This window comes from Setaria viridis, chromosome 6 (genome assembly GCF_005286985.2).
Source record: "Setaria viridis chromosome 6, Setaria_viridis_v4.0, whole genome shotgun sequence".
In the NCBI taxonomy this organism is placed as follows: Eukaryota; Viridiplantae; Streptophyta; class Magnoliopsida; order Poales; family Poaceae; genus Setaria; species Setaria viridis.
The window spans coordinates 34,456,571-34,480,367 of NC_048268.2; the positions used below are offsets into that span (position 1 = coordinate 34,456,571).

General features: G+C 44.1%; 3 protein-coding genes across 3 annotated transcripts; 2 read left to right on the forward strand and 1 right to left on the reverse strand.

Annotated features, from left to right (window-relative positions):
• Positions 1 to 2,786: 2,786 nt before the first annotated feature.
• On the forward strand, positions 2,787 to 7,725 carry LOC117862037 (uncharacterized). Its single transcript, XM_034745543.2, has 7 exons — positions 2,787 to 3,202; positions 3,732 to 5,206; positions 5,295 to 5,546; positions 5,983 to 6,063; positions 6,520 to 6,679; positions 6,774 to 7,192; positions 7,501 to 7,725. The coding sequence occupies exons 2-7, from the start codon at positions 4,055 to 4,057 to the stop codon at positions 7,555 to 7,557; spliced, it is 2,121 nt and encodes a 706-aa protein (XP_034601434.1). The 5' UTR covers positions 2,787 to 3,202; positions 3,732 to 4,054; the 3' UTR covers positions 7,558 to 7,725.
• A 140-nt stretch (positions 7,726 to 7,865) lies between these two features.
• Positions 7,866 to 9,254, forward strand: LOC117862040 (CASP-like protein UU-1). Its single transcript, XM_034745545.2, has 2 exons — positions 7,866 to 8,654; positions 8,774 to 9,254. Exons 1-2 carry the CDS (start codon positions 8,446 to 8,448, stop codon positions 9,111 to 9,113), a joined length of 549 nt encoding a protein of 182 aa, XP_034601436.1. The 5' UTR covers positions 7,866 to 8,445; the 3' UTR covers positions 9,114 to 9,254.
• A 37-nt stretch (positions 9,255 to 9,291) lies between these two features.
• On the reverse strand, positions 9,292 to 13,429 carry LOC117862038 (zinc finger protein CONSTANS-LIKE 15). Its single transcript, XM_034745544.2, has 4 exons — positions 12,315 to 13,429; positions 11,058 to 11,285; positions 9,864 to 10,108; positions 9,292 to 9,744 (listed from the first exon to the last, which is right to left on the reverse strand). Exons 1-4 carry the CDS (start codon positions 13,212 to 13,214, stop codon positions 9,630 to 9,632), a joined length of 1,488 nt encoding a protein of 495 aa, XP_034601435.1. The 5' UTR covers positions 13,215 to 13,429; the 3' UTR covers positions 9,292 to 9,629.
• Positions 13,430 to 23,797: the final 10,368 nt, after the last annotated feature.

The window sequence follows — 23,797 nt, forward strand, 5'->3', positions numbered from 1 at the left end:
AGAAACCAAAGAAAATTGCAAGTCATGGCAAGGAAGCGCGAGGCAGGAGCAGGCAGGCAGGCAGCGGATGCAAGAAAAATGGAGCAAAGCTGAAGCGAACGCAGGTTCCAATTATTATCGTCCTTTAGATTGATGCAAAAGTGGGAAAGTGCGGATCTGAGCCGTGCCGGCAGTGGCCCAATTTCTTTTTTCTGGTCACTTTAACGAATACCCCTCGTCCCACAAAATCGGTCATTTAGCTTTCAAAACTTATCCACAAAGAGTGCCCGTATAAGATAATCCAACAAAGATTCTTATAATACCTTCTAGCCCAGTTAACAAATCGATCATTTACTCTCACCATCGATGCCCGAGCCATACTCGTTAAATAAGGAAGGCTAATCGGTCCAATAATTACTGTACTTGGTAATCCATCCAATTAAGAAAAGTTATTAGGGTACTTTGAACTTTTAGTATTACTACTATCTTATCTAGAATTTTCAAAACGAACCGTCTTTGTGGGATGGAGGGAGTAAGTCCTCTTTCAGAGGAATGGTTTTATAATTACCACTCCCACAGCCCAGGCCATCATTCTCAGGGTCTAGAGGGGGCCCAACCGTAGTGATGAAAGGTCGCTTTGTTGATATTTGTATGATGCTATTTTTCCCGAAAGAAGAGAGCTATTCTGTATGATGCTATTTTACTTTCTTTAAAGTATGAATTGTCCATTTATGAAAGAAAAAATTAAGACTTTACGGAGGTTTACAACTAATGTAATATCTCCTGAGTGACATGAAAACTTGAAACATTCTCCATAAAATAAACCTTCCCTAAAATAAAATTTTGGACATAAAGAGTTAAAACCGTCCTCTAACAATTCCCAAAATACATGTTTAATATTTTAGTTAGCCGAAACCCACTGACAGATTAATGCGATATGCGGAAGGTTTACACATGTCGATCGCCGTTTCCGCATTAAAATCAATCCTGGGCATCTCCATCAATTTTAAAAAAAAAACTTGCCCAACGTGTCCTAAACTATTAATAGATGATGTTACACATATTTAATTTTCTATCTGATTTTTAGGAATTGTTGGTAGGGATTTTTAGTTTTGGAAAGACCTAAAACTTGAAATTTTCTCTTTCAGAAACGGGTGGAGATGCTCAGCCCAGAATTACTTCATGAGCATTGGAAAAAAACATCATGAGCGGTTGGTACTCATCTCGACGGCCCCGGTGCAGCCAGGTATGTGCGGTTTGTTGGATCCGGTTCCTCTGAAGTTTTTGAAACTACCTCAGAGAGAGGTAGGTTGCTGCTGGCCAATTGTTGGACATCTAACGGACACGACGGGAAGTAAGGAACTTGGTTCATACATATGGCCCGTAAATAAAATAGCTCAGGCTTGCCACGCAAGGTGAAAGAAGTCTCTTCGTTAAAAAAAAAGCAGCTGCTCGTTAGGCTTAAGTTTAATTCGGCTTTGTAGTCAAATTTGGTATTGTTATGCTCAGAACACGATGATTCTACTTGTACTATTTAATTTGGCCAAATGATATTCATGGGCCAGTTTATTGAATGCGAACTTATCAGAGTATAGTTCATTTTCCTTTCGAGGTTGCTATAAATCTTTGGATAAGCAACGCATTTTTAAAGCTCATATTAAACCTATCAACTTGGTGCTGATGGTCATATTTTTCTAAATTTATTTTGAAAATTAATGACGCTACTCTTTTTAGTGGTCGGTGGCGTGCTTGACTGTTTGTCAATAGTGAGGTGCTTTGCGGTGAATTTATCAATTTCTATATCTATCAGTCTACTATTTAGAACATGCTCATACATGTAGAGTTGCACGTATATATTTATAGAAATAAGTTGTGCACTCGACGGGTTCTTTTTCAGTCTATTTTTCTTCTTACCTACACATTCATTTTCCGACTGATTTTAGTACCTGTAACAACTGGTCCTACCACTACTACGTGGAATGTTCTGTGTAGGTACAAAAATTAATTGAAGCATCCAGAAAAACACCCGAATGTTGTGTTTGTTTTTTAGCGAACAGACGCCCTTCGCCTCCTGCGGCAGGCTATTTGTTTATGGACCTTACGTACAGACCAAGTCCATTGTTTCTCGTCGTGGGCATTGGATGCCGAACGATTGTTCTGAGGTAGGTAGTTTCAGGGTGTGTTTGGTTTGGGAATTGAATTAGGTTGGAACGAGTTCGATCCCTATTAACCTGCGTTTAGTTGAAAATGCATCTAGGTTGGGTCGAATTCAGGAGGGAATATACCGTGGAGATGCAAGTTCATTGCGTCTGCTCAAAACGACAGGACGCACTCGATCCATTTCCATCCCGTCCATCTTCATCTCAAGTCCGTCCGTGGGACGTACGAAAGCTGCTGATGCAGGGAGGCCTGCCGACGCGGGGGAGGAGCGACGGCGCGGAGGGAGGGAGAGCGGTGGCACGGGGGAGAGGGAGGGTGGCTAGAGGAAGAAGATAAGGTGAGTGAGGATGACATGTGAGTCCCGTAGCTGACAGGTGGGACCTGTTGCTAACGGTATTAAAATGGTATCTATCCCATCCTCACAACACCTTCAACCAAATAAAAGAGTGGAACGAACCCGTCCCTCTCATCAAACATGAGATAGATTCATTCCAGAACCGGTTCCAATTGATAAAAAAAAACACTGTTAAATACTTCAGAGGAACCGGATCCGGTTTGTTCGGTGAAGATCGTAAACCTTACAGAAACCGAATTGGGCGCTTTCTCAGGGACTAAAATGAAAGAAGAATCCTCGGGAAACATTTATCCATGGGCGTGGAATGGAACAACCGAACAACAGGAGCACAAAGCCAAACCAAAACAGCCTCCCGCGGATTGGAAGCTACCAGATGCTACCAGCGCAGCTAATCCAGCGTTTCCCACCCTAGTAATTCCTGATTAGCGCGACCCGTGGCAGCTCGCAGAGTTATATAGCCACCATTGGAGAAGATAGGAGGGGGAGAGCAACCAAGAACGCAAGAAGGGAGGGGGGCGAACCGGAGAAAGTTAGGAAGGGGAGGGAGATATCTCGAGGGAAAGGGTATAACCCAGGAGGAATCGGCCGGAATAGACCCCGACTTCTGTGGCGAATTCCTAGCGATCGGATCGAAGCAGTTGAATCGCAGGCAGAAGACCCGATTCCGTTCTTCGGCCATGCGGTTGATCTCTCTGTTTGGTTTCTCTGGTAGGCTGGTTTCTTGATTTATCCGTGTTCTTGCTTTGGATTCCCGCAATTTCTCCTATCATGTTGTGCTATGTTCAGTTATTTTTTGGTATTTTGCTCCCGATCGATAATACAGCGAGTGTTGGAGTTCGCCCCAAATTTGTGCTTCTCGCTTTCTTACGCTTTGCTGATGCTAAGTACCTTCTTTAATTAGATTGGGGTTCGCTAGTCCGAATGTTATTGTTGGTTCATTTACAATTTGTTGTTTCCAGAGTACTGATATATTTGTGTGATGAACCTCTCTCTACTTTTGTGATTTATGCGTACTCTGAAATGGTGTAATATTCTCTGTATTTCATGGTCTCATGCTTAGTCATGCAATCATTGAGTTGCCTTTCACTTGCTATTTCTGATACACAAGTAGAAGAAGCTTTACAAGCTGACACTTTCCTTCTATCATAAACTGAATAAAGTATACTAGCTTATAGCATTAACTGAGTTCAGCACTATGGTGCAGTATGTAATGCCCTTCGATTTGCTTTGCCTGCAGGATTGTGATGGGCATGGTTCATCCCAGGTTTCTGGTTGCTTGCTCAGGCTTCAAGTTATGCTTCATCTCCGGTTGCTGTAGTAGCAGTGAAAAGATGATGATATCCTTGCTTCAGATGCGTTTGAGTAGGATATCGGAGTGTAGTTCTACCCTTCCAGTATTGATTGATTTCAGTAGATGATTCTTGGAGCATCAGTTTGGTGGTCTGGCGACTGAAATACAGATTCTGAAGGACATCAAAAGAAGTTGAATAAGTTCATTTTAGGTGCAAATCCAAATTAGGAAACTAAATCTTTCTGCGAGGATAAGAAAGATTGGTTCTGATGGGTTTACCCCAACTTTCTTCAGTCAATGATGATGCGCCAACAGCACCACACACTCCCTTCTCATGCCCTCCACATTGTGGAGGTGTTGGTGCCTGTGATTTGGATGGTCTTGCGGGAAGCTCAAGTAGCAGGGTGTTTTCATACCCATTGATTGGTGATTTTGATAGAAAAACTGCATTAGATGCACCGAATGAATCAAATGGGTATTCTGAAGGCAATAACGTGTTTCACGAACCTGCAGACCTCCATGGACTGAAAATTGATTCGAGCGATGCAAATTCTAGATCTTACACTAAACTGTTGCCTTCTGTCCATATGCCAGTAAGGAGGGTTGTGGGCTTTGAATCTAGTTGTATTAGGGCTACTGATGGAACAGAAACAGATATTGTCAATTCATCTTTGGTCAACAGCAATTGTCATTTGCCATTTGATCAGCATGAGCTTCAGGCAAGGAAAAGACTGCTCTCCCCATTGAAAAATGTGCTCACTAAACAGTTCCATGGTGATATGCTCAATATTTCTTCTGGCGATTCTAGATTTAGGCATTCTGATTCAGCTGGTAAACTATACAGTTCTGGCTTTCAGGATAATAAAAAGGCCAACACTGGATGCCTCAATTCTTTTGAAACACAGGAAAGTCCAACCTATAGGTGCTCCAATTGGAGCCCAGAATGGGATATTTCTAGGAGCAATTCTAATTCATTCACTGATGGTCCTTTACTTGGGAGCAAGGATTCTATATCCTATTATGACCATCTAGCAGCTAGTGCAAAATTAGCACACTCTCCACTTTCTCTGTCTCCTCTCAGCCCTAAATATATGAACAAAATTAAGGTTGCAGGATCCCAAAGATATATAATGAGAGATCTTGAAAATGACTTCCTTGATTTAAAGGAAACTGGAGGTTCTGATGGAACTAGGATGCAGGAGATATCAGAAGAAACTAACTTCTTACATGATGAACTTGATGTTACAACACCTAAATGGGTTTCACTGAGAAGATATCGAAATTGGGGCCCTCAAGCTTCCCCTACATCTCCCCGAATTGGTTATGGTCGGAGTTCGAGTTTGCTTGTGAGGAGGTCACTAGTTGGCTCCTTTGAGGAGTCCCTTTTATCTGGTCGATACTCGTATGGAAAAGACAATCAGGTCTCTAATTTCTTGTTTACTTACTAAGAGATACAAGCATACAGGTTCACTGATTGTTGAATTTGATTCCATTTTCTTCTCAATGCAGACGATTGATGGTTTCTTAGCTGTTCTGAATATCACTGGTGGTAGTTTCTTCCCCCCAACTCAGAAACTTCCATTCTCAGTAACAAGCATCGATGAGGATAGCTCCTTATTGTACTATTCTTCTATTGATCTTGCGGGGAGGTTGCCCGCAAATAACAGCAAAAGCCCGAAGCTCCAAAGAAGCTATAGTAATAATGATTCACGATCAGCAAAGAGTCGCCTACGCATCCCTGTGAAGGGTCGCATACAACTGGTAATAAATTGTTTTGTATCCTTAAGATTAATATCGTTCCGACCTTTCCCCAGTTTATTCTTGGTGAAACCATTGTTCTATATCGTACGCTAGTCTATGTTTTTTCTCTATTTGAACTCATCCATAATCAGACATGGAGCTGTCTGCATCTGCTTTGATAGAATTGGTTACAGCTGAGATAAAACATGATTAATTTTCCTTGCTACATGAAATTTATACTGTCAAATGCTGTTGGGTTCATGCAAAATACTCAGCATTTATGAATAAATATCCTCCCTTTGGTACTAAGTCTATTGGTAATTTCTTATAGGCATCACTGAAGTTTGTGTATATACTTTTGTTTTTATAGATTTTTTGTACCTTACTGCGTTGCACTCTACAGGCTTGATGTTTCGCTGATGGCATTTTATTTTCAATCCTTCCATTGTTTGCACAGGTCGTGAGCAACCCGGAGAAGACTCCACTTCATACTTTCTTCTGCAACTATGACTTGAGTGACATGCCTTCTGGAACCAAGGTACATGAATGATTAATGGACAATTATTACTATCTGCTACCATGGACTAATATTTTTCATTGCATACTGAAGGGAACTGAATGTTCATCATATGGTTGCATGTTGACCTGTCCGAAATATGTAGAGACATTGTTTTCCTTATTGACTAATGTTAATCATGTGCATAAGAGATCAGCATATATTACTGTGCATTAATCCTCTATATTAGATCTGCCAAGTGGTTTGCCATCAACTAAGTACTGGATAGATAAACTAATTTGGAAATAGGGTTGAGCAGGTAATCTATTGTTTGCATGCCTGAAGGTATTGAGACCTGCAATGAAAATGCTTTTATCTTTTCTCAGAGGGATTGAACGCCAAGTGTTTTTTAGGGCTGTTTATCAATCGTAGTGACATGTTTTTGTTTTTTTCTATCTGTCATTCTCATCTTGTTTCTCCTGTTGTGTAACGAGACAGACTTTCATGCGGCAAAAGGTCACACTGTCCCCCTCTGTCTTACCCTCTAATCCAGCGGAAGAAGGGAACAGGCCATGTGATGTTAATGTTGGGCCCAAATCTTCTCAGTCAGTCTCATGTGGAAGTGAACCTAGAGAACGGGGAACTCTATGTTCTGAATGTAATGGAGCTGATAGCCTGAAAATACCAAATAATGGCTGAATCCAAACTGGTAGATTTTGAGGCAATGCTAATTTTTCTGTTTTTCTTTGCAGGCTGCAGCGGTGGACAGAACTGCAAGTCAAATGACGAATCAGAAAAGGGAGATCCGAATGCGGAGAGTGATTGTAAAAAATCAAATAAATCTAGTTCTCCTGGGAATAAGAAAGACAATTCTGATTCTGATGATTGCTGCTGTCAAGCGGATAAGGTTGGCTTAGGTGGAAAGAAACCATGCTGCTCATCTTCTAAGATCAATGATAGTTCAGGTGGAGGTGTACTTCGTTATGCTCTGCACCTACGTTTTCTGTGCCCCTCCAAGAAATCCTCGAAATCAATGCTACGGTGCAAATCTGATCCATCATCAGTGCCATACAACAGTAATACAGTGGCCGAGGAAGAGCGTAGGTTCTATCTCTACAATGATCTTAGAGTTGTATTTCCTCAAAGGCACTCAGATTCAGATGAAGGCAAGGTAGGCAAACTGATGATGTTGAAATTCTCTCTCTTGGCATTTACAGTATAGTTTCTTTCTACCATCATCAGTCTGAAACTGGGTTGATTTACAGCATACTTGGCTGCACAACACAATACTTAAAAATGATATTCTGTTATTCCCTAGAGATGATGGTAAACCATCTTTAGTCTTTCTTGGAATCATTTCAAAACACTTATAGAAGTTTGCCCTAACATCCTATCACCGACAATCAAACTGCTCCTTGCTTGTTTCTTGTTCTGTTAAATCCATGTATTTTAGTGTGACAGTTTTCATCTTTGTTGCAGCTGCGAGTGGAGCATGACTTCCCCGCCGATCCCAAGTACTTCCCCATAAGCAACTGATGCTTCTTGCGCTCTGATCTCATGTATAGCTTGCGCTGCTGCGCATAAAAAGAATCTGTAAATATTTTACAATGACTAACTCAGTACCAGCCGTTTCATCTTTGGCCGGCAAACTGTACAGGTTTAATCTTCCAATAAAATGCATCTCCTCGATCATTGTTCTATCTATATGCGCTTCTGCTCGTGATTTTGTAACCGTTTGAAAGGCTGTGCTGTCTTCTGTCTGAACACCAACTCAGAATTCAGACTTGTGATCACGTGGTTTCATGATCATTTGGAAAATGAAATGGTTACATGCCCGACGGAAATGTGGCCCATGCCCAGGCAGTATGGAGTTTTATTCGTGTGTGGGCCGGCAGGGCGCTGTTCCCGGAAGCCCATGTTATGGCCCGCTTAATGACTGCTTGCGGGTTTGTGGGTCGGGGCGTGAATTGGGCTGGGCTATGACACACGTAAAAGCAGCAATACCACGTGCGGCGTGTTATTTTCCTGAAGAATTCTCTTCATGCACGCCCCCAAGCAAATGAGACATCCTTTCAGAAAGGACTCGTAAAAATCCCCGAAATTAAAAGGCAATATTTTTCGAAGAGAGTCCAACGTTCTGAGAAAAAAATTGGTCTGTTCAATCTGACACTGTCGTGGCCTCCTGGGTATGTGTATATCCGTGTGAATGGAGATGGGTGCACATACGAGAGAGAGTCCGGCAACGTTCTCCGTTGTTCAAACCCTTTCGTCCTGCAGATAGAGCACGCCTATTTATTTGTCGTGTAATAATGTACCCGAGAGGCTCCGACAATTAGCTGTCTCGGCTCCGACAATTAGCTGCCTGCCGCTGTTCGCGATCGTCGCACGCCGCACTCGTGTCAGGGTTAGATAGCAGAAGAAAGGATGACGGTCGAGCTGGAGTCGCAGGAGGAGGCGGCGGCGGCGGAGACGACGATGACGATGGTGGCCGCCTCCGCCGCGCACGTCAGGACCAGCGCGGCGCTCCGGGTGCTGGCGTTCGCGGCGTCGCTCGCCGCAGCGGTGGTCGTGGCCACCAACAGGCAGGACCGCTGGGGCATCATCGTCAGCTTCAGGATGTTCGCCGTCTGGGAGTACGTATCGCTATGCATCAGCAGCAGCAACGCGCATCATCATCAGATCTACGTAGCTAGCTTTGCTGGCGATCAACTAACTGATTGATCATCGCGATGCAAACTTTTAACTTTTGCAGGGCTTTCGTGGCGATCAACTTCGCCTGCGCCGCCTACTCGTTGCTGACGGCGATCTTCGTGAGGCGGCTCGTCAGCAAGCACTGGCTGCACCACGGCGACCTGCTGACGGTGAACCTGCAGGCGGCGTCGACCGCCGGCGCCGGGGCGGTGGGGTCGGTGGCCATGTGGGGGAACCAGCCCAGCGGGTGGTTCGCCGTGTGCAACCTCTACCGGCTCTACTGCGACAGGGGCGCCGTCTCCCTCGCGCTCGCCTTCGTCTCCTTCGCCGCCCTCGGCGTCGCCACCACGCTCTCCCGCTTCCCCAGGGCACCCCCACCACCACCGGAAGCCTCCAGATGATGCATTAGCCACATGTTCTTTCTTTTTTTCTTTTCTTTTTGTTGCAAGATGCAGCTCACTCTCTTTTTATGCGTTTGCTAGCCTAATCTGTTTGTCAGAACTAGAATTGTACATCTATTCTCCTCCAAACAGCATGGACATGTGTCCTACTAAAATATGGTCAACACACAATGAAGGATTCATCAAGATGGTAAAAAAATAAACGGATATAAAACACTCCACTGCGCTCGCAGTGAAACCACATGGTAAACAAGTACCGTAAGCTACCTATTTCTGTTCTGATGGCAACAGCAAAAAGGGGTTGTCGTTCCTTACAACTTACGAGCACACCGTGCGATGCAACCTCTGGCGTTGACTGACCAATGACAACGATTGCTTCAACGCAAAAATTTGGCCCAACACTGCGCAGCGATTCAACGATAGCATCGTGCATAGGTGTAGCGCGCCGTACCACCTTCGGATAGCACTACCTTACCACACGCAACGCAGCGAGCTCGATCTTCACAGGCCCATGGATCATCCGCCATTGCCGGCGTTCAGTGCCTCGGTCGACTTGACGAACCGCCCTTTCACCCGCTTCCGCGTGTCCGCCCTCAGCTTCCTCGACTCGTACCGGATGTGCTTCTCATACCTACAGAAGAATAACCGGAAGATGGGGTAAGAAAAACTGTAACTGTCTCCTAATAATGCAGAAGCTGTTGCTGTCCGCAGCAGGCAGGTAAGGGTCAAGGTCAGCTCATGGATCCGTGCCTGCGATTCTTCCTCTTCTCCCTGTACCGCTGCATCGCGCTGTCCCTGTTTTGAGCAAGCGTCTCGCTGTCGATCCTCATGGCAGCAGGCCTCTCAGCTCCTGCGGGAGAGACGGTTTGATCCCCAAAGGAGATTTCCCTTGTGAGAGCTGGTCCTGAAGTGGGCACATGGTTCCCAGAGGTTGTCGGTCCATCCATCGTCGAGGTGCTGGGGCTCACCTTCCTTTTGTTGCTCCCAGTACTCACCTGAGAAGAGGAAAATTCAGATACATATCAGCAGCTTGGAAATGCTGAAAATTTTACTGCATAGCTAGTTAGCTACAAATACAGACTTCTACTTCTCTACAATTATGCAAAACCAAAAGCACGTGGTAGGGATTTTTTGGAGGTGACAAAATCAGACTTTAATGTTTGATAAAGAAACAAGATGCCTCCCATAACTTGTGGACCAGAGGAGGACGCAACAAGCATATGTATGGTGGCCCATAACTATCCTGGTGACTGAAAACAGCTCGACATGTTCATACCATATGGGACCATTGAGCCCACTTTTTCATGAATAGCCCGTTACAAGATAAGATCTTATCTAATGATGAGCATGACTGCCTGAACACATTCAACAGTAAGTAGTGCATCAACATCAGCAAAAGCTCGGTTATGCAGTCAATTCGAGCGGCAAGTAGTGCATCAAGCTATCAAACATGTGCGATTTGTTGTCTCCTGTAAACATAAACTTGTTTTTAGAAGTTCACTGAAATCTTCAAACAGCTGATTTTCAGTAATTTGTTGATCTTGAAGCTTTGCTTGACAAACAAAAATATCCTTAACTCAACCCATAGGATTTTATCATGGAAGCTAGCTAAGAGTTTCTTGAGAGGGCAAAGTCATGGTACAAATTAAAGGATGACTGCTCATCTATAAGAATGGCATATTTAATCAGAAAAGTATTTGTTTCCTTTGACTTTGCTCCTCCGCATTTAGGGCTATAGCGATATGAAGGGGAAAAAATGCATCAAGTATGAGATAAGTGATGCCTTCACATCATGACTAATAATACTTATTTTTATCACATGGCCGACATGAGAAGAATACATAGTTGACACTGTAACTACAGTGAACTTGCCACATGTGCTGGATAGGCACAGCTGCACACCAGGCATCCTTTTAAGTACGGAAAAAGGGGAAGAAGACTTACATTTTTCGATGACACCTGACAGATATTAGAGGACATGATATCTTCAGCAGTTGAGCAGTATCTTGAGTCATAAATATCTTCCAGATCCTTCGTTGTCCCCGAAGAAATTTCCTTAAGCATGTCACTATAACTCTTAATCATAAAGCCTCCATGGTTCGAACCAAATCCAACTTCAATAGAAGACTTCTCATCGTGATCCCTTGACCTTCCTAAATTGAAGTCCCATATCTAGCATGCAAATAACAAGCAATGAACTGTTTTGCATAACTTGGCAATAAACACACTCAAACATGTAGTTGGAACAAAATTTGAGGACTCTGGAGCATCCGTAGTGTGAAGGATGTGACTCATTGACAATAAAACATGCAATCAGAAGTTCAAATAATTATTATTGCCATTGGGGCATGATTGTTGAGCAGATTTACATGAAACATATGCTCCATTCCATATCCGAAAAGTCAAATATAGTCTGAAATTCTGAATAATAGTCAGTAGCGTGCAAAATCACATATAGCGCACTTTTCCACATCATGATAGCAACGCCTCTTGAGAAAGGTATGTCTAATTTGCATCCTTTGCTAGAGGAAGTGCATCTTTCTTCACCGGCTCAATTTGTGCATTCAATGTCACTAAAACAACTTGTCCGTGAACCTTTATCCCAACTAAAAGCTCACTGTTAAAAAACCGAATCATAAATGGTGAGAGGCTGAGAGCATCCCAAAAGATCAAACTTATCTCTAGTTCTCTACTGAAAGCTACTGTGATCATTCTGTTTTCCTGGCTGACAAAACCTAGGAAACTAGAGGAAGAGCCATGACAAGTTCAGAACCACAGATTAATACCTGGTCATGATGCGCAAAAGGCGCAGACCTGTAAAATTTGATGGCTTTCGGGGGACCGACACCTATAAATCCAGATGAAACTACAAATATAAAAGATTCATGTAAACTAAATGTTTGCATCTACCCACTCACCTACCAGATATCTTGACTGCATTTCTCAATCTTGCTTGTATGCATAACGAACTGTTAACCACAGCCAATTTGATTTCTATTGCTCGCTTTGAAGATTAAGATCCTATGACCTTAATGGGTGTGAGACAACTGAATTTACAGCTCAACTTCACAAGACTAACATACTACTGATAAGGAGAAAGTGTTAGCAGTACAACAAATTAACAGCAATCGAATTTATGAAGTCATAAAAATCTCTCCTTTTTCTTTTTCACCTGGGTTTTCTAGTAGAATTCTAGTTTACCTGTGTGGGCGGCACTGAGGGCGGTGCGCAATCCCATAGCAGTTGCTCGTCGTCATCAGCCATCCGGTCGTGTCCGCCAATGAGCTCGGTGCAGTTCGCCGATGCCATCATGAGCAATGACGTGTACGGCAACGGCACCTCCTGAACCGCCGCAGGCGGATGATGAGGCGGCGGCGCGGGGGGTGCCATCTTGCCTGGCAGGCGTCCGCTTGAGGCCGCGGAGTTCCGGCGCGGCGTGCGGGGGCTCAGATCCGAGTGCGGCTGGTGCGGGTGCGAGGTGTCGGCCTCGCGGCGCGCCATCTCCGCGAGCTGGTCGCACAGCGCCTCCCCCTTAAGCCGCCTGGCGCCACCCGCGTGGGCGGCCCCCTCCGGCGGGTCGCACGGCACGTAGAGGTCGCGCAGCTCCGGGTCAGCCCCCAGCATGGAGTAGTCGAGCACCGAGAAGAAGGCGTCGTCCTCCGCCTCTTCCTCGCCATCGCCGCCGCATCCGCCGCCGCGGAGGTCGAGCCCCCACGACGCGGCGAGCTCGGCCGCCGAGGGGCAGCCGGAGAACCCCTCGACGGCCACGCGCGCCGCCGCGCCGCCGTCGCAGTCGGCGCCCTCGCAGCAGTCCGCGCAGAGGAACGCCGCCTCGCCCCAGGCTGCCGCGGTGGCTGGGGCGGCGACGCGCGCGGCGGCCGGGCGCCCCGCGCAGCCCGCGCAGAGCGGCGCCCGCACGTGCTTCCGCGACAGCGCGTTGGCGGCGTGCACGTGGCGGTCGCACGCCACGCAGAGCCGCGCGGCGTCCGCGCGGCAGTGCAGCGCCGCCGCCGCCTCCCCGCAGTAGTCGCACGGCCACTGCTGCCTGCCCCCTCCTCCTCCTCCTCCTCCTCCACCGCCTCCGCCGCCGCCGCTCTTCATCTCCCGCGCTGCCACCAAACCAAACCAACCCGAGCACAACGCACCCCAAGCCCGCGCGCACGTGAACCACGAGGCCGCCTTGTCTCGCGCTACGGGACCAGCCGAGCCGCCGAATAAAACGGCGAGGAAGGAAGGCAAGGGAGGGTTCGCTTGCTTGCGGCTTTGCGCCCGCGCCGATGCCCCCGCGCGACGCAATAAGCAGAAGGCAGCGGGCGCGGGAGCCAGCGGAGGAGCCGCGGAGGAGGAGACCGGGCGGATCCGCCACGCGGCGCGGAACAGCGGACAGCTCGGGCTCCCCCACGTGTCACGCGGCGGGGCCCGCGCCGCAGCGGCGGCGGCGGGGGTGCCGGAAAATATCTACTGCCTCGCGGGCCTCCTCGCTGAGCTGGCGCGGCGGAGTGGCGGAGCACACGATCCGCGTCGCTGACGGGGTGGGCCCACGCTCGGCTCGTACAAGCAAGGCTTCGTGGTGAGGGCCCACCGGGTGATGGATCGAGAATTCGTCTCGTAGGGGTGGCGTCAAGATGGGGCTCCAAGTGAAGTGATTTGGGCACATGACACATGAGATTAGACGACGGCAATGCAAAAGAGGATGGGATGGGATGGGATGGGTCTCCAAAGGTTGATCGGCCATGGAAAAGGAGACACGATGAAGCACATGCTCTTGCCTAAAAGCCAGTGATGGCGAGGACGCTAACTTTTTCCGGTGGTAATTGTGATGTTGACGGATTACTGTGAGCTTTAATTTGGTTTGTTTCCATAGGTGCCTCAGCTTTCATCTGTTGATCACCTTCACTGGCCAGGCGCGCGCGTGTGTGTTTTGCTGGCTTGATTAAGTTCCAACAAAGTCTGTTATACGATGGAAAATCCAATGAAACCATGTTACAGGTCTTATGTGCATGGCCATGTAATAATCTCCACATATCATATGTGTTTATGTGTTTAGTTGCCTGGCTAACTCCTACATGCTCACTAGAACCAACTAGCTCACGTTTGGTTGCTTGTTTAAACCGCTTGGTCAGATTCTACTTATGCAAGAAGGGGGTCTTAGCTAGGCTCAGCTAGTACAAGAAAAATAAGGTAGTGTTTGGTTGCTCGCATGGAAGATGATCCTGTGTGGGATGGTTCAGCTGGATGGGTTGATCCTGGATGGATTGATACAGGTGGGGATGGTTCCATCCTGTACCTAGTCGTTCGGTCGATTTTGGCGCACAGCTCGGTACGACATCTTCTCGGTATATTCCAAGAATCTGAACCATCTCATCCTGGACGAAACGGTGCGATTCAACGAACCAAACACTTGGGCGTGCTCAGATCTCGCACCAGTTCATACATGTATCGGTTCATACAAGGAACCAAACACTACCTAACAGTCCCCAACAAACCAAGCTTGTGCTAGCGGCCCGCAGAGCCATATCTCCTTTGTCTCCACCTTCAGCATCACCTCATGGAGCAAGGAGGAGACCTTGTTCAAGCCAAGTCACACGATCAAACAAAAAGTATCCAAGCTATACTAACTTTATACAGGCAACCAAACATTAAGCAATGCATTACTTGCCAAGTTTCAGCTAGCCAGGCTAAGATTTCTAACTAGACCCAGGAAACCAAACACACCCATAGATCACTTGATATCCAGCCTATTATTGAGTTAGGTTTTCATCTATCTTTTATTAATTCTATCTATCTTTTATTAATTCTATAGGGACCTCAAAACCAAATGAAATTAAATTTCTTATCATCGAGGTAATTGCAGTACCATAGCATTACCCATTAAATTAAATGACTTCTTCTTCCCATCATCTAAAATTCCAAGTGACAATGCATGAGACTGCAAGGCAACAATAGATGTTTTTACTATGCTTAGCTTCATCATCATGCAATGCCAGCAAGAAACTTGTATGGCGTGATGGTGCCTCATACAGGCCACTATCAACACCATCGGTGTCATCCATCCAATGGGATCCTCCTAGTACTATTCGTGATTTTCGTGACAAAGGTAAGGTAGAGGCCCTTTTTTATTATTTAATTTCTTTTCACCGATAGAGGATGGTTCCGAATTTTCTAAAACTAAATCATAAAGGCTCTTCCTGTATAAAGGTATGAAAAGGTATAGCTAAAAATGACATGAAGATAGTACAACTGATTTAATTAAGGTGAATGTTTTTCCCTTTGTTGTCCTTGTCTAATAGGAAAAAGAAGAATTCTAGGGAGAGAATCCTACCTGAATTTCATTTAAAGGGCCTTGGTAGGCTAAAAACCTAAGAGTACAATCATACACAACAAAGAAACAAGAGAAACCTTTGAACTTGGATTAATTTATCTAGGGTTTATTTTTAGTTTGTCTATTGGCGCAAAAACCTTTGAACTTGATTAGTTCTTGGATTAGTTCTAATGTCAGTGGCCAAATAAACTTATATCTAGAATAGCACAACTTCGTTCGTACGATAGCGTACCTTTCTGATCATGTGCTAGATCTTTAATTAATAACTTGGATATCAGACTCCGATTTGAGCCAATCGTGCTTGTCAAATTCAGGAGGTTGGCGATTGGATGCTTTCCTCGTCACAAACAAGACATTTGCACCGTCCATATGGTACTAAACAGATATCTTCCAATTAATTCCACAAGGACACACCAAAGAGCATTGGACCATAACATAGCATGGCCCGTTTTCTCTGTTCTTTTTGGGAAAAAAGAACTATATCATGGTCCTTTGGTCACACACCACCCTCCTCTGTCCTATCATACTTCTTCTTCAGTGGAAATTACCATGTCCTAAACTAATTAAGTCTATTAGAACTTTAGATAGTAAAAAAAAAAGTATTTTAATTTTGACCATGTATATAGGCGTGTTTGGATGCACGCCACAGTTTGCCAAGTTGCACGTAGGGTGCAGCCACAAAACTTGGCTATTGATCAATTCTTGCCAATTTTTGACTCGCCACACGGAAACTCAGTTCATTTTGAGTGCGTGGCTCGCCAAACTCTAGCGCCATTTACCTGCGCCACAACTGCAGCGGCCACGACGCCCGTGGCTGGGCGGGTTGTGTCTAAACAAGTTTAAAGGGATGTTTGATACTAAACTTCAGCACCAGTCACATCAGATGTTTGAATACTAATTAGGAGTATTAAATATAGTCTAATTACAAAACTAATTGCACAGATGGAGTCTAATTCGCGAGACGAACCTATTAAGCCTAATTAGTCCATGATTTGACAATGTAGTGCTACAGTAAATATTTGCTAATGATGGATTAATTAGCCTTAATAGATTCGTCTCGCGAATTAGACTCCATCTATGCAATTAGTTTTGTAATTAGCTAATGTTTAGTCCTCCTAATTAGTATTCGACCATCCGATATGACCCTGCTAAAATTTAACACCTCGTATAAAAATACCACCAAAATCACGTCTATTCAACATTCCACAACTCTTAAAATTCAAGAAACCAAATTCTAGCTCATCATGAGCACTGCACACACACAGTGCACGTATGAGTACGACCAAAGACTTTCATTGAATCTGTAAAGGTTACTGCACTCTACTACGTGCTGACCTGGCACACGTGCAGTGCCCTCTCGAAGCATCTGGACTCGCGTCCGTACACCATCTATTCTAACCATTTTTTAAAAGAAAAACACACTGGGACAGCGACAACAATAGAATAGTACATCCATATCTCTTAAAGATTGACACAATCATGCTATTAATATAAACTAATCCACCCTCAACAGCTTAAGAAACACTTGGATTCATCCTTTCTATTTCCACCGCTGATATAGTTCCAATTTCATAATTTGCACGGCACCTGTGATTTTACATCGGCTGTTGCATGTGGGCCCACAAATTGTGGTCCCCATTTTCGAGGGCACAGGAGTGGTGACATGAGTTCCCTATAAACAAAGAGAAATAGGCCATTCAATTTCTCCACTTGCAAACAAACTTGCAGCATTTTACACTGTACTTAAGTTCATAATCAAACACTGTATTCACCTTTATGAAAAATTTGCAAGCAAGTAGAAGCGATGCATATGCCCTTCATGGGAGCTGATCAGCTGGGCCCACCGAGACACCACACTATACGTACAAAAACTCTTTTTTTTTGTACATGTAGAAAGAATGGTATGATACTCCTCCCAATTGAGGTCACGCGTGACGTAAAACTGCGGATGCACTGAGACGAATAAACAAATCCTGATAATTGCTCGGACGTTCGAACCGGGCGCTGACACGTAGCGCCCGTTTTAGCTGGATTTAGCAAGTTGGCGGTTAGATCAGGCTTAAACTAAGCTGAGCCTGTCCTGGCTAGGCGAGTGGGGGACCATGATTAGATTGGGGGTGCTATATTATTATTAGCATTAGCTGCCTCTTTTAGCAGGTTTGGGTTAGTTAATTGGTTTAAAAGATGCCGTGACAGTTGCGGCGGAGTCCAGAAGCGTCTGTTGGGTCTACGGATCCGAGTATTCTAGTGCATCAATCTTACCAGAAATAAAGTCCCCCTGTCGGCTGTCGACTACGCTTTTAGTACTCCAACTGACACAGATTAGTGGAGGTTTAGAGAGAGAGAGAGAGAGATGGAGTGACAGCGAGAGGAGTGAGACTGAAGAAGCATCAAGCAAGCATCCATGCATGCAGAATGCATGTGCCATCCGGTGTGTGTGTGAGAGAGAGAGAGAGACTGGTCGACTCGTGAATGGGCCTATATTGGGCTTCGGCCTGCTCCGGGTATGGGCTACGATTTTAGACGAGAAGGTGATGACGGCCCGTGTACGGAGGCCCATCGTCGATGGCGAGGAGGCCCAGTATGGACTCAGTGTGAACGTTTCTCAGGACTGCGTGCTAGCTTTTGGCAGTTTGGTGTAAACGTTGGAGGAAAAGAAAAACTGAGAATGGGAATGGCAATCAATCTGATATTCTGATGCAACATGTTGGGGGTTGACATTATCTGGAATATGTTCTCTGCAAAATAAAAAGGCGATAATGATGAAAGATTCTATATGGTTACATTACATGCATGAAAACGAATTCGTATTTTGCAAGCTACTGTCTGCATGCCTATAAATAGCTCTGGGAGCAAGCACTGCCAGTGCACCAAACAAGGCAACCTAGCTAGTGTCAAGCCATTAGCCATGCATGCGCTAGCGGCGGCGGCGGAGAAGAAGAGGAGGAGGAGGAGGAGGAGGAAGAGAGAGCAAGGCTTACATGGCGATGAGGGTTTTAGTAGCTCTGGTAGCCAAGGATGACTTGCCTGTGTCGACCTGATCTTTCCCTGAAAGGATCGTCGTCGTCATCAGCAGATGGTCGTCGATGAGCCTTGGGGTGGTCTCACCGGCAGTCTCCTTGGCTAGCCTGGCTCACTCTCCTCGCTCATGCTAGCATTGCATCTCTCTGCTACCATTTTCACACAGCAAACACATATGCTTCATTGGTCGTATCGTAATACATCCTTCCCCTATCTTCGTCAGATTATCGATCGGCTGAATCCTTAACTGTTCATGGTCTATATATTATGCGCATCGTAGAACTTGTTTTCAGATCGAACGAACGCATGGATTAGTCAACACAACAATATATGATGGATCTTCCTGAAGAACAAGGGGGAGGATGAAGGCGAGCGAGATTTGCTGCATGAAGCTGGCCGGCGAAGATACGATGATGATGATCCACTGAAAATTAAACATCTCTTTTGCTGATCTTCCTGTACACTATATCCAGAGATCGGGCTGCACCTTATGCTTCCCAATTTCTACTTCTACCTTTTGCCTTCAATTTGTCCAGATGGTGGGCTTTTCTGAACTTAATTTGCAAGTCTCTGCTTGCATTGTGCCTTAGAATGACAAAGACATCATACTCTGGCCCCTGTACGTTGAAGTGGGAATGTTATGCAATGATCTCTAATTCTCTATCGCCCAGCAATTGCAACGTCCTATACACTGTTTATACGTACTACCATGCATGGTTTCTACTGATGCTCGTGGTGTTTTCAAAGAATATGATCAATTCATTCTCGAACAGATATTAAAAAGAACGGAAACAAAAGAAAGTGCTCGATCGAACAGAGATATTAAACAGTAGCAGGGGACAATATATTTTTTTTCCAGAAAAGATAAGTATTCCATTGACTGAAAAGCTCGAGAACGAAGATGCATGCACGGACAAGATCTCGAACGCAGCCGCAAAGTAGTTGATGAAGATAATGTGTGTGTATTTCTTCCCGAGACAAAAGCTGGCTAGATGCACATATTCCCTTTTTTTATTCTGCGTGTATTGTAGGCGCCGCTGCATGCTGTTGTGTCCAACGGATACTCACACATAACATAATGAGAATGCAGATAACGCTGGAAAATGAAGAAAATGGCAGCTAGTTACTTAGTTAGCTTAGCATTTTATTCAGGCATTCATGTTAGGTGCCCAGAACTTTCAAGCTTTCACTTCCAGCACATGGATACGTTTACATTGGACAATATACGGTGGAAACTACATATTAGGTGGAAACATAGAAACCAATTTGAAAACTGTATTTCGATCGCTTCAAAAAAATTGAAACGATGTGCATCCATGCATTAATTTTGTGGCAAAAATTGGGATGCAAATTCATTTTTAGAAAAATTCATACGAAAAATGACAAATTTCATGTGCATGTGCACTATAAGACAAAAAACAGGATTTTTTTGTCTTCCAGATGCATGAGAAATTTACCATTCTCGTATGGATTTTTTCTAGATTGAGCTTACAATCCAACTTTTGTGACAATATACATATATGGATGCACTATGGATGTGCATCATTTCAAATGTTTTCGAACAATTAAAATACCTTTTTAATGGTTTTCATTTTTCCACCTAAGATGTGTGATTTTCACTACATATTTTCTGTTCATGTACTTGTGTGGAAATAAAGGTAGTATTCAGGCTTGCTGCTGGCATCTTCTTTGCAGGCTCACAGCTGTTCCAAGCACACTGATTCAGTGCATGCTCGACCAACGGCAGGCTGTGGATGTACAAGACCTAAAAGATGCGGCCAATCAAAAGGTCTTCGAATAAAAAAGACTTCTGTACTACACTACTACGTATCACAAGCGTGTTAGCTAGAACTCAATTCTATCACCACTGGAGGAGCAAAGCATATAGCAGATATATATGTGTTGGCAAAAGGGGGGAATTTAACACTTGAATTTTCAGAGGAAGGTCGTAGCGACAATGTCGCTGCGACATATGCTCAAATTGTCTTAAATTCCTCTGAAAATTGGTGAATTTTCAGAGGAAGGTCGCTGCGACATATGCTCAAATTGTGTGCATCGTGGATCAATAATTACCAAATACTTCGTCCCTCCAAAGCTAGATTTTCACTGTAGTTCGTAACAATGAAGTTATAATAATAAGAAACTACTTTCGTATGAATCTAACAGCTAGCCAATCTTGTATCAGAAAATTACATAGATAAGTAGCTGGTGGTAAAAAAAAATCAAGAAGTTCATATCTTGTAAATTGTAATGTGTGGCCTTAATAAAAGAAATGAAGATCGAGGCGAGGTATATATAAGCCGACATGGGCCAAACTTTTGTGCATCTAATTAGCTTAGTCTCTCAATAAAGAATACTAACAAGATGTCTACTGTTATTTTCTTTAAGTCATGGATGCATTGCGAGGATAGAATATTATCTACATTAAGGCACATGCAAAGATTTTGTTCGAGCATATATACTCCATAACTTTTATTTAATAAATAATTCTGTACAGCAAAACTTTTAAAGAGAAATATATATCTTTATTCTCAACATTATTAAGATTTTTCACATAAAGAAACCATACTGTCGTATTGGTCATAAAAACATTTTGAGTAAACACGTTTTTTTTTTCTAATAGTAGTTGCTAATACACACACACACACACACACACACACACACACACACACACACACTTAAAACTGTACTCAAACTCATGTCTTAGTTTGAGAATGTGTGGTGCTCAAAACGGGAAGTGGGAAGAAAGAAAGGAGTATGTGGAGAGGCAGAGAGCTTTAGCTCAAATGCCACTGGCATGATATTCGGTCCAATTGGGTTAATTATAAAAGCTGACAACAAATTAAATAAAAAACATTATTGATGAGATGCACAGTTAGCCATCCATATAGAGCAGATATTCCGGCACAAAATCTCCCTTTTCAAGGTCAACTCACGTCTCCATTTTCCAATATGGAAGGTGGCCGTCCGTCCGCTACCACTGCTTTATGCAAAAATATTCTACGTTTTTCCCAAATGCATGTATGCCATGGATGCATGTTTATAGATACTACACCTTGGACGGTCTCGTGCATGATATATCCAAGTATTGTTTACTGTTTATCTTTTCAATAATGGAGACATTTTGCTGCATGCTGGTTACCTGCAACAAATATGCTGCACATGGTTGTTCACATTTCATTTGCGAGGGAATAGATTCTTCGTGGGTACAAATCATAACGAAAGGTATTCTTGATGGGCATACGGATCGACGACTGACCACAGAGAATATTTTGCTCCTTGCTATTGCTTGCTATAAATAAGAAAGACAGAAGGAAGCACTGGAACACATAGAGAAAGGGAAGAAGAAGAGATGGTGAGATAGCAAGCCTTACATGGCGATAAGAGTTTGGCTCTGGTAGCCAAGGATGACTTGCCTGTGTCCTCTCTGAAGGATCAACAAATATTGAGGCTTTGAATGGTCTCATGGGCAGTCTCCTTGGCTAGCCTGAGTGGCTCTTATTGCTCATGCTAGACTTGCATCTTTTTGTATACATGCATGTATGTGACTTCTGGAGAACACTACTTAGCTTAGCTGGTTTACAGGGGGTATACATGTGAAGGGAGTAACTTCTGGGATTGTTCATTTGCAGATTGTATTGAGATGCATGTGTTGCAGATACACGAGGTATATGTTAGCAGTAGCACAGAGTAGCTCTTCCTTTTTTATTCAGTTAGCTGTAAATATATGTTGCGTCAACATGATGCCTTCATCATGACCATGCATAACTCTAAATTTCTTTCAAATTAACCGATATGAATATTTTTTTGAATTAATTAACTCTGGTGGAACCTGCCCACACAAGCGGTCATATTTTCCTTAGATAAAATCCTAGGAAGAAATAGTACGTACATGCATGAATTGGTGTGTTCAGTGGCCAAAACATACACATCCACCTGTAATTTTGTTCAGAGATGTGCAAGGACATCCACATGGATGGTTTCATATGTGAGCACGAGTATGGTGTGAGTGCATGAATGTGTCTTACTTGTACTTAAATAGTAACTCTGAACTTCCAGCCCCCTTTGCCGCCCTACAACAGTTTCTCTGAGGCGCACTAACTACGCAGATCTTAGTTTGAAGAGAAAAATGAGTTGGTCTATCACTATATAAATGCTTAAAAAACAAAGAATGTGGTCATAGCACATAAATCATGGGATGGTTTTATGAGATTGGTTTAACCTTATGCTTGCTACTTGTCTGTTTGGCACAACTTCAGCTTCGAGATCCACATAGAATTTAAAATTTATATGCTAAATAGAATGGTGTAAACATATGTATTTAACCAAATACCCCACCCACAGCTCCAGCCCAAGAATTCCTGGAGCTAGAGATGAGCGGCTTACTAACATATATGAATGCTTAGTTACATGCATGCATTTAATATTTATTGATTTGTTACTGATACATAAAGTTTCTATATGCAATAGAAAGTTCCTCATTTTCTTTAAATCCTTAAAGTTTTCCCCTTTGAAGTAACTTAATTAAGTTTATATTTTGGTGGTGCTTTCATTGTTTTTATTTGTAAGTGTGTCACATCCTTTTAATCGGAAAATAAGTTTGCATTTTGCACGCTACAACAAGTTCGCTCGTTGATTTTTCAGCCTAAAAGTTATTATACTTATTTGATGGTCCACCGAATGATGATATCACCCAGTTCCGCCCGAGACTGCAAGTATTCCAGTCGTACTGTATATTATCCAACACTCAGCGAGCAGGTGTGAAGTGGTTTGTCGGACTATAAACCATAAAGTTGCTGAAAATTAAAAATTTCTCAAATTAAACTAGATAACTGAGTTAAAGTGTGCAACCGTGCAAGTGCTCCATTTCAACATTCACCTCCTCTCAAATCAGTTCTCCACACATTCAGCTCTTAATTGCTAGCTCAGCTCCCAGCTTGAGGAATTAACAGCCACCTCAGCTCCCACTGGTATATGTTTATCATGTTGCCGGCTTGCAGAAATTCTGTGAAAGAAAATATACATCTTGACACTGGCCTTTCCCTGGTTAGTCGGCACACCATGCACAATTGCCTACCACCAACCATTGTACATGTGAGAGGCAACACCAGAAGATGTGAGGAAGGCAGAAGATGCATGTAAAGAGATTCAGTTTTGCTGTAGTACAACCAGGTGCCTTTTGGAGGCAAACCACACGAGTTTTATGCCTCACAATGTGCATGGAGATGTATTCTCCGGCCAGGCTCTGGGTCCAGAAGGATGTCAGGACCTAGGCGGACGGCACTGGGAGCTGAGGCGGCTACGGTGCCACCAGATCCGAAGATCAACACGAGGGCATGCT